The sequence below is a fragment of the Xenopus laevis genome, chromosome 4S (genome assembly GCF_017654675.1).
Source record: "Xenopus laevis strain J_2021 chromosome 4S, Xenopus_laevis_v10.1, whole genome shotgun sequence".
NCBI lineage: Eukaryota > Metazoa > Chordata > Amphibia > Anura > Pipidae > Xenopus > Xenopus laevis.
Genome location: NC_054378.1, coordinates 107839361 through 107855833, shown reverse-complemented (window position 1 = coordinate 107855833; position 16473 = coordinate 107839361). Strand labels below are relative to the sequence as shown.

Sequence of the window (16473 nt, the reverse complement as noted above, 5' to 3'; positions counted from 1 at the left end):
CTTTCTGGATAACGGGTCCCATACCTATACAGTGAAACCTCAATTTTCCATACACTTTTTTTAAGTTTTCCCTTATTTTACACCTTTATATAATGCACAATACATTTCCCTGATTTTATATTTTCACAGCTTTCGAATTATTTTTTTTTCTGTTCCCCTGAAAAACTTAAAAATGGGGGTTCTACTGTTGTTGCCTTTACCAAAAGATCAGATGTTCTATAATCAGAGGCCTTTGTGCACAGATATTTCAAATAAATTTATTAGCAAATGAAGGGACATGGTTTGACAGCATTTGATGCCCCCGAGGAAGTCGCTCTGCGTATTTTCACAGACTGACATGGTTTTTATTACAAATAATAGTAACGGTCACAAATCAAATATATTTATGCCATGGACTGAGTTATTTAGGCGCAAAATGCCCTGAGTGAGGCTTTTTACATATACTCAGTCTTGTTTTGAATTACAATTGTTTGGGCCTAATTCCCAGGCTGTCTGCTTTGTAAAATGCTTCAGATAAAGAAATTGCAGAGTGAATATTAATAAGATACAGTATGAGTACACACCAACCACCCAAGGCCACACCCAGAACTACACAAGCCATAAACCCCTCCTATTTTGTAATAAGTCCCTCCCATGTGTCATAAAACTGGAGGCCCATCAGACTTCTATGCCAAAGGCAATATGAGCTATAAGTCGATATCAGCTGGAGGAACAAGTATTCCTTCCCGGTGGCTCAATGAGGATTCCCTTTGAAAGCATAATGGCTGACCATTATGCTGGCCCTTGTCGTTAGCAAAGAATTCCCATAGAAAGTGAGGCTTATATCAATCTATATGTGTACACCAGGAATGTTTAACCTGCAGAGGGGATGCTGGAAGTTGTAGTTTAATAACAGCTGTAGGGGGCAATACCCCTGATGTAGTCTGTACTTTTTTATTTTTGTTCGTATAGGTGAGGTAGGCCCTTTAATCCAAAATGATCCAAAATCACAAATTCAGTATGCAGGTGGGGGCATGGCTCCAGCAGAAGTTAATGTCTCACGCTTATTCAACTCCCTTCATGAATTCCAGAAATTCTATAAAATGAAAATGATTTGATTAGAACAGGGGTCCCCAACCTTTTTTAATAGTGAGCCACATTTAAATGTAAAAAGAGTTGGAGAGCAACACAAGCATGAAAAAGTCCATGGGGATGTCGAATAAGGGCTGAGATTGGCAGTTTGGTAGCCTCTATATGTACCGGTAGCCTACAGGAGGCTCTGCTTGGCAGTACACCTGGTTTTTATTCAACTACAACTCGCCTCCAAGCCAGGAATTCAAAAATAAGCACCTGCTTTGAGGCCACTGGGAGCAACATCCAAGGGGTTTGATGAGCAACATGTTGCTCGCGAGCTACTGGTTTAGAATATGTGGTTAAGCATAATGCTCATTAGTAAAGGCTGGAAATATTTGGCTGCAATAAAACACATCAATATGTTGCTGAGTCTGGGAATAGCCTTACTGGTTTTGCCTGTCTTGGTTAAGTGTGGGCACTGGCTCATCGTTTCCCATGTATATAGCATATTCCCAATCTAAGTGTTGCAATAAAACTGGCTGTAATCACATAGGGTTGCAAGTGTTGCAAAAGCAACGAGGACCAGGTACCTTTGGGGAACCTGTGCCCCCGATATAAGGCAATATTTAACCAAGAAAAGGAGGAAACTGTATTGAATGAGCCATTTTACATCACATGTAGGGATTGAGCAATATGGTTGAATGATGGGTTTGGGAAATAAAGAAATTAGATTAAAAAATGTTAGTTTTGAAGAAATCAACTCTCCTTAATCACAGAGGCTTCAGCATGGGCTCTTATTGGAGGGCAGGCTAATTGGGGATTTGTTGGCTACAACAATAACAGGTCCAGAATCCTTAGACCCTTGTTAAATAAGAGGGGTGTATATTGTTAGGGCCCCAGAAAGAAAAGCAAGTTTCTTATTGTGACCTTCAGTAAGGGCACGGAAATATCTTGGGATTTAATGGTGAAGGTTCCTTGGGATGTCATAACCTTGGTGTATCCAGGTCTGACAGTGACAGGTTTCATGTTCCCGGCAGGCATCTGACAATTCTGTGTTTTATGACGGAGCATTTTATGACAGGCACCTGCTGTTCAACATTGCTACACTCTAATTAAGGAGCATTTTATGGCAGCCACCTGGCGCTGGGCATGTGCTACATGTTATTTTGGTGCCTTTTATGGAAAGCCCATAATAACTTTAGCTGTAAAATATAGCAAAGGTGTCCGTCAATACCACTCTGTACAATATTTATATCATTATTCCTATATCCCATAAACCTACCATCATAATCAATCCTGCCATCATTGTTTTTATCCCCATCTCTCATCAGTTCCTCAATGTCATCTTCTGTGATTGTCTCTCCAGTAGCTTCAAGCATCTCTTTCAGCTCCTCCAGGTCAATGTAGCCATCCGCATTTCTGCAAACAATTCAAATCCATTTAAATTAAGCTTCTCTGTAATATTTATTATTGTAGGGTCTTCAGCATGTCCTAAGGTTTATGTATAATAAATGATGCAATGTATATTTGCTGTATATATGACTTCCATGATGTAAGACAGTTTCCATTTATACAACAGAGCAATCTACTCACTACTCCTATGGTTGCAATGGTATTGGTGTATTTGTTTAATACCTCCCCACAAGAAAGCAATAATGTAAAAATTAAAAAAATAAAAAGCTAAATAATTAAAAAAACGTGAATAATAAAAAATGAAAAGCAATTGCAAATTGTCTCTAAATATCACTTTCAACATCATACTAACAATTATTTTAAAGGTGAACTACCCCTTTAACTTGCATAAAAAAGGGCATTAACTCAAGGAATGAAAACATAATTATGCCTCTTTATAGGTCCCTGGTGAGGCCTCATCTGGAGTATGCAGTGCAGTTTTGGACTCCAGTCCTTAAGAGGGATATAAATGAGCTGGAGAGAGTGCAGAGACTAAGTGCAACTAAATTGGTTGGAGGGTTGGAGGGACATGATTACACTTTACAAGTACATTAGAGGACATTATAGACAAATGGCAGGGGACCTTTTTACCCATAAAGTGGATCACCGTACCAGAGGCCACCCCTTTAGACTAGAAGAAAAGAACTTTCATTTGAAGCAACGTAGGGGGTTCTTCACAGTCAGGACAGTGAGGTTGTGGAATGCACTGCCGGGTGATGTTGTGATGGCTGATTCAGTTAATGACTATAAGAATGGCTTGGATGATTTTTTTGGACAGACTTAATATCAAAGGCTATTGTGATACTAAGCTCTATAATTAGTATAGGTATGGGTATATAGAATTTAATTAAAAGTAGAGAGGGGTGTGTGTATGGGTGCTGGGTTTTCATTTGGAGGGGTTGAACTTGATGGACTTTGTCTTTTTTCAACCCAATTTAACTATGCAACTATGTAACGAACAGGGAGCTCCACTTCCAAAGTTTCCCTAATTAATCAGATTTATGTTTTCTCAGAATTTCTTCTCTTGGCTCTGCCTTACTGCCAATCTGCCACAAGCACAGACAGGGTCACAGAGACTTTCTATTCATTGTCAATGTTTTAGTGATCTTATTGCTTGTCTGGGATCAATGGAGTGCTCATTGGCCATTTCTATAGTGTTTATACTTGAACAGCTAGGGTTAACATACTAATTATCCATTTTTTTGGTAAAAAGGCAGGGCTTCAGGCAGGGCCAGAACTAGGGGTAGGCAGAAGAGGCAGCTGCCTAGGGGCACTGGACAGCTACCTCTAAAAGTCTTCTGTCTACTCCTAGTCCACAACCCTCAGTCTTACTCATCTTTCTTCCCTCTGTCAGCCACCCCTCCGTTGTTTTCCCCTCCCTCCTGTCACCCTCATCTCCATCGCTGTCCCCTACCTCCTGTCACCCTTCCCTCCATCGCTGTCCCCTCCCTCCTCTCCCCTCAGTTGCTCACCCCTCCGTCCCCTCCCCTCCATTGCTCTCCCCTCCGCTGCTCGCCCCTCCCTCCCCTCCGTCGCTGTCCCCTCCCTCAGTCGCTGTCCCCTCCCTCCCCTCAGTCGCTGTTCCCTCCCATCCATCACCTGTCCCCTGCCTCCCTCAGTCACTGTCCCCTCCCTCCTGACCTGGCCCTGGCTTCATGTTAACTTACATGTCAAACATTCGGAATAGGTCTGATAATTCTTCTTCTGATTTTCCTTTGCTGTCGTCTTTCATACACCGGACCATCATAACCAAGAACTCATCAAAGTCTACAGTACCGCTCCCTGGAGATAGAAATATTCACATGAATGATTGCGAATAAGAGAGAAAGTCCATGGGACTCGCAGGCAGATTTTCTACTGGAAATGTGTACACGCTGTACTTTTCTTAAGACACTATGGACTATTTTATTGCAAACACTTTTACTTGGGCCCTTTTTCACAACATACAAAGACACATAATTATAAGTACCTCGCAAATTTAAAGATACCCTGAACCCCATCCATGTCCCATTTGTGGTCACAATGCTATACAAGAAATCCACAATATATTTGTGTATATGTGAGTCTGAGCGTGTGTCACAAATGAAACCTAAGATTTACAATTTGTACTTTTTTTTAGAGGTTGACCGTAGACATAAAACTTCACAATGTACAAAGGAATGAAGCTTTTTGATTAGAGAATTACATAAACAATTTACAGACAGATCATCATTAAGAGGACATGTCAATAGCAAGCCTCTGATGAAAACCTGAATGAAGGCCAGACACTAATCACTATGGTCTTGGATAGACAGGTTTATAATGGATGACAAGTGGCACTAAATGACAGGTAACATATTTTTCTTTTAATTGGACTTTTGAGCTTAGAATTTGAATATCAGTTAAAAAAAATAAAAGGAAAGAATTTGGCAAATAAAATATGTCCAGTTTCAACAGAATTTAATAAAATGTGTATTTTCAACATTCAGGCAATTTTCTTTTTCAAGTTTTTTTAAAACAGTCCCATCTTTACTGATAGATTAAGAATGAATGGAACAGCGTCGTTTTCATTGAGGTTTTTCCTTTCTGAAGGATTTTTTGTAAATTAGGCAATAATCAAGAAGAAAAAAGGGTGATCAACAAATCCCCAAAACTAACCATCTTCATCCACTTCATCTATAATTTCCTGTAACTCCTCAGGGGTGGGGCTCTGCCCCAGCATTCTCATGACCTTCCCCAGTTCCTTGGTGCTAATGCAGCCATCTTCAGCGTCCTGCACGAAAATGTCGAAGGCTGCCCTGAACTCTGTAAAAACCAGACAAACAGAGAACAATGAGATGCAATCACACAACCTAAGGAAATATGTAAAGAAGCATTTTAACCCACCCTGGTCTTGTCTGTTGTCTGCCTTACAGTGCCTTTGATTGACCATTATTCTTAGTTAAAGGGGTGATTCTCATTTCGGTTAACTTTTAGTATGAAATTGTATTCCCAATTTTAAGCAACTTTTACCTTGTCTTCGTTATCTATTTTTTATAGTTTTTGAATAATTTGCCTTCTTCTTCTTCTGACTCTTTCTACCTTTCAAATGGGGGTCACTGACCAGTTCATATTCCAGTCTTTTATTCCAAACAATGCATGGTTGCTAGGGAAATTGGGACTCAAACAGATTTCTGAAACTGCAAAATGAAGAGCTGCTGAATAAAAAACTAAATAACTCCAAAAGCACAAATGATAAAAAATGAAAACCAATTGCAAATTGTCTCAGAATATCACTCTCTACCATACTAAAAGTTAACTCAAAGGTGAACAACCCCTTTAACGGGGTACCGTCTGATTCTGAAAACTTGTTCAGTTTCCTACTCATTCCCTTTCCATGATAATTTAATTTATATGCATAACAGGCATATGCTTCTTTAATACTCTTTGCCACAGTATACACTCTAGATCAGCATTATTCAGCAACAGGTGCAAAGACGCACTTGTAGAGGCAGATTTTAACTGTTAGTTATGTGTTTCTTATCCGAATCTGCAGATTATTGGTCTATGTATAGGTCTGATTAATATCTGATCATGCTCATTGGTTATCAATAAGGCCCAACAAAATATCTGGATAGGAGAGGACCATATAGGCTTAACTTAATCATATGTGCATATTGAGAGTATACAAATATATCAATAAGAAGCAAAATATTGTAATTTGTAAATTGGAAGAGTAGCAAGAACATATCGTTTAAGGTGACAGCTAATATTTCCATAGAAGGGTTGTACTGCCACCTCAAGAAGGTAAATTACTAATATAAATGGAAAAAGTGCCTCTTAATAAAAAAAACACTAAATTAAATGCATTAAAATCTCTAGTAACACCAATAGACTAAACCAGGAGCAGTATCTTAGTACAGGTAGGGGATCCATTATCCGGAATCCCATTATCCAGAAAGCTCCGAATTACGAAATGGACGTCTCCCATAGACTCCATTTTATCCAAATAATCCAAAAATGATTTCCTTTTTCTACCTTGTACTTGATCCCAACTAAGATATAATTAATCCTTATTGTAAGCAAACCCAGCCTATTGGGTTTATTTAATGTTTACATGATTTTCTAGTAGATCCAAGGTATGAAGATCCAAATTATGGAAAGATCTGTTATTCGGAAAGCCCCAGGTCCTAAACATTCTGGATAACAGGTCCCATACCTGTATACAAGATCATCTATGTAAACTACCATATATGACATATAAAATGCACATGTGGCTTCCCAGATACCACATTTGAATTTATTTTTTAATAATTTTTCAGCTATTGTTATTAACAATTGAAGGTAACCGTCATTTCGTTAGTACTTACCATTTTTCTGCTCCTCTGTTAGCTGTTCAACCTAGGAAGAAAGAAAATGAAACTGATTCAGCGTATGTTCTGTTACTGAGTATCAATGGATCAATGTTTTATATTATCCCATACTAACCTCGCATTTACTACATCCACCCCCACTAATCCGGAGAGTATACTTAAAGGGGTGGTTCACCTTTAAATTAACTTTTAGTATGTTATATAATGGCTAATTCTAAGCAAATTTTTTAACTCTTTTATAGTTTTTAAATTATTTTATTTTGACTCTTACCGGCTTTCAAATGGGGGGGGGTCACTGACCCATCTAAAAAAACAAATGTTCTGTAAGGTTACAAATTATTGTTGTTGCTACTTTTGATTACACATCTTTCTATTCAGGCCTCTCCTTTTCATATTCCAGTCTCTTATTCAATTCAATGCATGATTTCTAGGGTTTTTTGGATCCTAACAACAAGATTTCTGAAACTGCAAACTGGAGAGCTGCTGAATAAAAAGATAAATAATTAAACAAAAGCACAAATGATAAAAAATGAAACTTGTCTCAGAATATCACTCTCTACATCATACTAAAAGTTAATTTAAACGTGAACAACCAAAAGCTGCTGTATTGTGCCTTGGGTTTACAGAACCCTCTAGGATTATACTATGAAGACAACTCTAGTTATTATAAAAATATCTTCAACTGTAGAGATTGTATACAGTTGTTTGCAGTAGTAAAGAAATTTTAATAAACCATTTAGTATAAACCAATACAGTTTTGCAAATGACATATTATTATATTATTATATTATAATATATTTTTGTATTATATTATAAAATATTAGTGACAGTTCCCTAATCACTGCCTTTACCTCTTTTCTCTGAAGAACCAGGGAATTGCAAGAAATGTTATTTTTGCTGTTTGCTCTGCGTTGTGCATGAAATAACCAAAATATTCTTTCCTAAAAGGACCACTGGCCCAGGAACCTACTTGGGTAACAGTTGCTCATATATTTTAAATGTCAGAAAGCCTTTGTCTCTTATGCTTGTACAGACAGACACAACCACAAATGCACTAATATGGCTGTACTGCTAGTTTTAATGATCCTGCCCCACTCTAAGGGGGTCATTTATCAAAATCCGAAAAGTTCTCACTATTTTCTTAAAACTACTCCGACCAAATCTGTATTTATCAATACATTTTTACAACAAATTCATTGTGCTGGAAAAAAATCGATAAAACCGTGAAAAAAAAACTTTTTTGATGCCCGAAACCTTTGACTGTTTCCGATTTGTCGCCCGAAAACCACAAAATCTTTGGATTATTGAACGAAACTCAGCGCAGATCGGGATATCAACGGGACATCAGCCATTGACTTCTACATGAACTCGGCAGATCTGAGTTGGAGTACTTTTTTATTCTAACTTTTAACACCATCAGGGTTTAATAAATCACAAAAATGGTGGCTTTCCCCTTTAAAAGTCCCACCAGAAAAAAATCTGACTTTGATCGATAACCCTCTAAGAGTAAGACAGAATATTGAACAAATCCTTTTTTGCTTTCCCTATAGATAATGTGATCCAGATACAGTACAATGTATTGCTGTTCTCAAGCTATGGGGGTAAACAAGTAGTTAGGGGTGGCAGCATCCATTACTCAGGCACTGTGCTCACACACAAACCAAGGGCACACATACTTGCTAGTTTACATCAGCCAATGAATGCACAGAGCTAGTAGTGTGAGAACCTGCATTATTTCCTGTCAGGTGGTCAGTGAATGTCACACAGACCATCATAAAATGGTGGTTCAGGGAAAAAGATATGAAAAATAGAAAATGTTGCAGTTTTAGAAAAAAGAACTCTTATAAATGCACCATACTTTGTGCATTGAACTTAGCCAAGCATTGTGCTATATGAGTAGCCCTTATAAACAGTGTCAGACTGAATCACCAGGGACCCAGCAAAAACCCTTATACCAGGGGCCCACGCTCAGTATAGGATTGCCACCTGGCCAGTATTTTACCGACCTGACCGGATACTTGACCCCAATGTTATTAATAGGGAAAAAATCTAAAAATATAGGAAGGCCGGTATTTTTTTCCAAAACCCTATATCAGTACTATTATTCTTCCTCTCCTCACTCAACCTCTATTATCCTAGTCCCGTTTCTTTACATACTATGATCTATTATTCCATCTATTTAGCCTCTTTACTCTCATAGAAATATGAAATGGTCATGAAAGAAGCCAAATGTTTAGCAGCAGAAGGGCCCACTGACACTTGGGCCTACTGGGAGTTTTTCTGGTATCCTGGTGGTCCAGTCCATAAAATGGGGATCAAAAACTCAAAACAGTGATGAGACTGAGAGAATTCAAACTACACACACGTACAGTGGAGTATACTATACCCCAGGGGTGCCCAAACTTTTTGCAACGAAGGCCAGATTTGGTGAGGTGAAAATGTGTGGGGGCCGACCATTCAGCCTGACATTCTTTGAACCATTAACATTAAATTACAGGAATCGAGTAACCGTAGCGGTAATATTTGGGCACATTAGTGAAATGATCTGCCACTTGGTCTATACTGCTGCCTGTGTGCTGAAGGTGTTAGCAATAGACACATACTGGCACGTAGTGACGCTATACTTGTTTAGTTTACTGTACTGGCACGTCAGTACGTCTATTGACACCTATGCGAAAACAGCGAGTTTCTACGTTCCAGTACGTGTCTATTGCTAACACCTTCAGCACACAGGCAGCAGTATAGACCAAGTGGCAGATCATTTCACTAATGTGACCAAATATTACTTCTATGAGATTCCTGATCGCACTGTGCTGAGGGGCCTCATTATTATTCATTTCATGATGGAGGCTGAGCGCCGGTGTAAATTTGAAAACGGGCCGCACTTTGGACATGCCTGCTATACCCTGTAGGGTTTTATTTTACATGTATGTTCCATAAATACCAGTTGTGAGGACACTGCTTTCTATATGAATCAAAAATTCCATTCTGTGCATCATAAAGGAAGATTGAGTTGCCATACTTTTGCTTGGCTATTGCATCCTCCATAAAGAAAATTAAAAGCACCAGGGTTCATATCCTAAGGCAGTTCAAAGTCCAGTTATTCTCAAAAAGCATGTGCACATAATGTACCAGTGGAGTTGTGCAAGAAGAAATGTGTGTGAGCATTTGTCTATCACATTTAGTATCCCGTCTGCCTGACAATCTACCTCTTTAGCCTTTTTACAGTGTGTATAGAACTAGGCCAAGCAACATGTTATATGGGTAGCTCCTTGATGGGTGCCCAAAGCTCAAAGGGTCCTTTACTGCACATAAGCCAAGTTTGAAAGGCTGACTTTAATGCAGGGTATGCCTGGGTAGATGAGGGGAGATAGCAATGGACCATCTTGATGAAAACACTTCCCCAGGTTGATGCAATTGTCATAGAAAGGGGCATCAACCAAGGGCAATAGTTTGTTCACCTTTGAGTAAAATGTAGAGAGTGATATTCTGAGACAATTTGCAATTGGTTTTTATTAGTTATTATGTGTGGTATTGGGCTTATTTAGCTTTTTATTCAGCAGCTCTCCAGTTTGCAGGTTCAGAAATCTGATTGCTAGGGTCCCAATTTCCCTAGCAACCGTGCATTGGTTAGAATATAAGACGAACATATGAATTGGAGAGGGCAAGAAAAGAAAGATGAGCAATACAAAGTAGCAACAACAATAAATGTATAGAATTAAAGTGCATTTGTTTTTTAAGTCAGTGGCCACCATTTGAAATCTAGAAAGAGTCAGAATTTTTTAAAAATTATAAAAAAAATAGATAATGAAGACCAATTAAAATGTTGCTTAGAATTGTCCATACTCTAACTAAAAGTTAATTTAAAGGTGAACCATCACTGATGGGGTGCCTAACAACTTGGCACCGCCTAGATTTCCTTGTCCTTTAATTTGGAATGCAATGTTACACTTTGCACTTGCATTCATGATTGTGAATGGCTAAACTGAGCTGAGCAGCACCCAGTCACAGATCCATAGGCCTAGACCAGGCCCCACCATAAGTTGATAGGCTATACCCACATCCTTGACTGTTTATACAAGGAAAAATAAAATGGAGATTGTAAAATAAAAACAGAAATAAACTTTTGAAGCTAGAAAATGGGTGATCAAAGGAATATGACTAATGACCAATGCTATTTCCTAGATTTCTGGAGTGAAACACAAACACATCGTGCCTGTAAGTGAGAAAAACAAAACAGCTGCTCTTTTATTGTTTTGGCCGGACAGCGGCATTGCTGGGGACTTGGTGGGCACTGTACAGGGCCGGGAGACATTTGCCTGGTGTATGCTAAGAGTAACATAATCCATGGCCCTAGCAGGCTATTTATAAAGTGAAGATACAGACACAGGGAGAGAAAGATAAAGTATCCAATTGTTCCCTTTTAAACAGTGACAGTGGCTCTTTTATCTCTGTTGTGCGTTTATCTCTGCCCCTATTATTGGTATTGTCATACGAGCCTGAACCAGACACCAAATTTAGCTGAGCTTTTGCATTGCCTTATGTAGGCATGAAGGTATGGCGTTATTTGTAAAAGAGGGTCTTATTATATTGCTCTGAAACTCAATGCTCAGGACAGGTGCCAAGCACCACCCTCTTATATCTTTAACCTCTGGCTTTATAGCCGTTACTGAACTACAGCCATCATTAATATTCATCAGAGGATGCTGGGAGTTGTAGTTTAGAAGGGATCATAGGTTTAAGGCTACTGCCCTGATTATTATGGGTTGTCCACACTATAGCATTAACAGAGGGTGGAAGCTTAAAACAAAAAAATGGAACTTTGCACAGTATTTTGCTATGGGTATTAAGGGATGTTCGGCCTGTGACTAAAAGTGTACCTCAACTACAACTCCCAGCATCCTTTGCTTATTAAAGGCTGGTGGTGGGTGCTGGAAGGCACTTTCATACATCTCTCCCTTTTGTGCAGGTAATAAGGCTAATGTCACATATAGACTATATTAAGGGAAATCGCTTGCACCAGTTTAGGGTAAATTGCTGAATGGGATGTCTAGCTGGACGGAACTCTTATTAGATACAAGAACCATCTGTTTCTGCCTTACCAGCACTGGGTCTGTAAAGCAGAGAGTTACTGGAAAAGTCCCTAAATGCTTTGTGTATTTTATTCTCCATTCTACCAGCCAAAAGTAATGGAGGCATTATAGGCCTTCTATATTGGTGGCTAGACTATATTTGTAATGCCTTTCTTTTTCTGAATATAAACCAATGAAAAATGTAAATTGAGAATTTTAAAAATAATTTTGCCTTCATCAGTGTCCTTGGTTCTTCTGATTTAGACTGAAGAATTCGGGACATGAAGGGCGCAGCCTGAACAATGGGTCTTTTTTTAGCCTACCCTTTTGTAGCCTGAGTCGTTGTAATTTTTGGAATTGCAACAGACCCAAATAAACTCTGGGATTTGCCTCCTTGTGCCGGGCTGTATGTCAAGACAGATGGCTGACGTCTTAGGGCCGTAACAGCTGCTTGTGGATAATACTAGTGGCTTTACATGGCTATTGTTCAGCATAACACTTGTATTAATAGCAGGAGGACTGCTGTGCTCTCTGGCTTGACAAGTAATTATCTGCACATAGGAAGGTGCCTCTCTGCTAGTGCTGCCTCATTTTCTTTCTTTACGAATAACTTGGTCATTAAAGGACAAGCAAAGGTTTATACTCCGGTGACTATAAGTCAATTAGGGCCCCCCATTGTACTAAATTGTCAACTTTTTTCCCCAGACAGGTGTGAAGATCTTACTCACAAAGCGTCATTCCATCATCTATGTTGTATTTCTGAAAAATAGTAAAAATGTACACACAAGCTCACAAGCCTAACAACTGTGGAGCCTTGGAAATACTACAAAGATGGAAGTGTGAGGCTCAGAAAGATCCAGTAAGTAAACAGGAGCACTGGTCCTTAGTGATTTAATACAGTAGAGGGTGTCTAACATATGGGTAGCACCCGGTTTATGAACTTTTTCTTTGTTTTCCAAAGTCACCTGAAGTTTTCTTGTGAGGCAACTTCGGAAAATGAAACGCTCCGAGTGCCACCCTGCCGGCAGTTTAGATTCTATCTGGCGGGAAGGCAGTTCGGGGAGATTAGTTATCCGAAGAAGAGGCGATTTGTCACCAGGCGACTAAATCTCCCCGAATCTCCACTTGTGTCTCTGCCCTTAAACAAATTACAGACACATGGAAGCATTCCTGTATCAGTTGTAGTTTCAAGATTAAGGAACCTCAAACATCACCCCAACACTCAAACTGGGCTTCCAGGAGCACCTAGGGTACCAGAATAAAGCTGTCCATACACATGCCTATAGTGGTGGCTATCTCTTGCCCCCTGGACTGAGTCGGCAGATATCTATCAGGGAGGGTTGGCAATGCAGGGAAAAATAGGCAAGCACAGTGCACTGATGCATTGTAGGTGCCCGTTATGATCCAATCATTGGATGACCAGACAATAAGATCAGCCTAATTTGAGGCAGCATGTAAGTAACAAAATCAGGCATAGATACACACATTTGGTGTCCTTGTCAAACAAGCAGCCCTATGAGAGTACAGTCAGTTTTACACCAAATAGAAATTCCACAACTAGTGGCTGAAATAGAGATATTTATGGATGTTGTGGTGGATGGGGGAGGCAGTATTTGAATAAACAAATAAATATACAAATAGACAGGCAAATGGCCCATTATCCTTTTTTTCACCCTACATTATCCTTTTTTGCCCCTCCATAAGGTGACTGTGTATGTGTGAGTCTGGGGATGGAATGTTGTCCATGCAGCTGACATGCAGGACAAGGAGAACTGAAGGTCAGCGAGTGTGAGTGCTCTGTGGCTCATTATGTGTACATTACTTACTGCACATTCAGTACTTGTGCCGTGCCTTCTAAATCTCCTGACATCTCCCATAGTATAACTTTTTTATAACTATTTCCCCTTCATTCTCAGCATTAGAGACGATCACCTTAGTCCCCTTTGCAAGGGGTTTCTATGTGATCAAAAGCAAAGTCATTATATATATATATATATATATATATATATATATATATATATATATATATATATATATATATATATATATATACATTGGCTCATTTCAGACAGAACAATAATATGGGATCATTTATATTGTGGTTATTTTGCTTGTGTACGCCTGCAAAACTTGCCATGTGTGGATCTGAATGTGTACCTCTGTGTCATATTACCTAAAACAGGGATGTCCAGATGGAGACCTGCGGGCTGGATGTGGCCTTTCAATGCATTTTAACAGCCCCCAGCATCATTTCAATATAATCTTATCATGAACAAGTAGTATTTCAGCTCCCTGGCCAACTACATAGGAAAATTATGTTGTTACATATTCATTGGTCTCCTGTGCCTGTGAGCATGTGAGCACTGGGGTCACTGGCATAACACCCCACCAGTAAGCTCAAATCAGTAGATTATACTACAGGTATGGGATTCCTTATCCAGAAACCCATTATCCAGAAAGCTCTGAATTTTAGGAAAGGCAGTCTCCTATAGGCTCTATTTTGATCAAATAATTCGGATTTTTAAAACTGAGTCTCTGTAATAAAAGGTACCTTGTACTTGATCCCAACTCAAATATAATTTATCCTTATCAGAGGCAAAACAATGCTACTTGGTTTATTTAATGTTTAAATCCATGTTAAGTAGACAATGTAAAGAGATCCAAATTAGGGAAAAATCCCTAACCCAATTCCCATGCCTGTATATCAATTATGAGTTAGCACGCAATTAAAAATGAGGGGCCTATAATTATAGAGATTTCCGAATCCCATTTGTAAATGAACATCCCTAAAAATTCCAAGTTTACAAAGTATAACAAAAAGGTGATAGAATCCCTTTGTAGTTATTGAGAGACCGTATGATTGGTAATTTTTTCACCATTAAAGGTGATTTCAAATGACAACTCATATGGTCAGTGCTCAGTAAGTGGAGCAAAGAACTTATTATATATAAGGATCTCATCCTTCCTACAACATAGGTAATAAAACAAGTAATATCCAATTGAAAATCTATATTGCAGCCTCTGCATCAGAGCCCATCCAAAAAGAGATGGGCTGATCAGCTGGGTTTCAGTTGTAACTAACTGGGTTAGAGAGAATGCTGAAAGTTCAATACTTACCGCTGCTTTGTAAATATCATCCATTGTGATTGATGCTGGTCGGGAGCCCAGGAGGTAATTGTGCAGCACTGGTGACAGCTGATGGCTCAGTTTATATACCACCCTGGGATCAGGGTCTTTTTGCTCCTCCTTCCCCTATCAATGGTCACTTTCTAGGACATCCCCTTGGGAAAACAAAAGAGCCCACCTCATGGTTTCAAGTGCATTTATTTATATACCCAGCCACGCTGCCAAAGATTTCCTTTTTCAGAGATGAAGGCCACAGGTTTGAACTAATACATTTAATAAGGGGAAGAGCATCACTTCAAAAACACTTTCTTCTTTTGGGAAGATTATTGTCTATTTCTATTCTTTAATAATTGTCAGAAATAAAGGGGCTGTCAAACCTGCAGCCCTCCTGCTGCTTCTGAACTATAACATAGCTGAAATCTAAAACTTTTTACCTTTTAATAAAGCATATTTTGCCTTTATGTCATATACCGTATATGATATGTTGCTATTATTCTGTGTGCCCCCAGCCCTCCATTTCTGGTAAAATATGTGTTCACTCCAGGATAAAATTGCATTTTTCAAAGCATTCTAAATGTGTCAAGAACTAACAAAATGCTGGGATTCATTACATGGTCTCAGAGTTCAGTAGAAATGCCACATGTTTCCCCTACAATAGAAAAGGTTGGAAGCACCAAACAGGTGCCAAAGTGAATGCAGACGCTGCTGGTCACTGTCAGTGTGGAATATAGGAAGAATGTTTTCCATACCATTGCTAAAGGAAGCTGTGACAAACAATTATGGGTGTTGTGGCTGCCACTGTCCTGCAATGGTTATTAAATCTCTGTGTGTCATAGGACTTTAAGATTATATTTAAATACTACTATAGGCACCATCTCTCCCTACTATACCTGCTATCCCACAGTCACACTCCCTTCCCAGAGACTATTATCCTACTGTTACTATAGGCACCATCTCTCCCTACTATACCTGCTATCCCAAAGTCACACTCCCTTCCCAGAGACTATTATCCCACTGTTACTATAGGCACCATCTCTCCCTACTATACCTGCTATCCCACAGCCACTGTCCCTTCCCAGAGACTATTATCCCACTGTTACTATAGACACCATCTCTCCCTACTATACCTGCTATCCCACAGTCACAGTCCCTTCTCAGAGACTATTATCCCACTGTTACTATAGGCACCATCTCTCCCTACTATACCTGCTTTCCCACAGTCACACTCCCTTCTCAGAGACTATTATTCCACTGTTACTATAAGCACCATCTCTCCCTACTATACCTGCTATCCCACAGTCACACTCCCTTCTCAGAGACTATTATCCCACTGTTACTATAGGCACCATCTCTCCCTACTATACCTGCTATCCCACAGCCACTGTCCCTTCCCAGAGACTATTATCCCACTGTTACTATAGGCACCATCTCTCCCTACA

General features: G+C 39.3%; 1 protein-coding gene across 1 annotated transcript; it reads right to left on the bottom strand.

Moving 5' to 3' along the window:
* Nucleotides 1-245: 245 nt before the first annotated feature.
* On the bottom strand, nt 246-15092 carry tnnc1.S (troponin C1, slow skeletal and cardiac typeS homeolog). The gene is given in 6 exon segments (NM_001086254.2): nt 246-1075; nt 2336-2472; nt 4173-4287; nt 5143-5289; nt 6834-6864; nt 15026-15092. Coding segments are annotated over 6 exon segments (486 nt in total). The 5' UTR covers nt 15050-15092; the 3' UTR covers nt 246-1043.
* Nucleotides 15093-16473: the final 1381 nt, after the last annotated feature.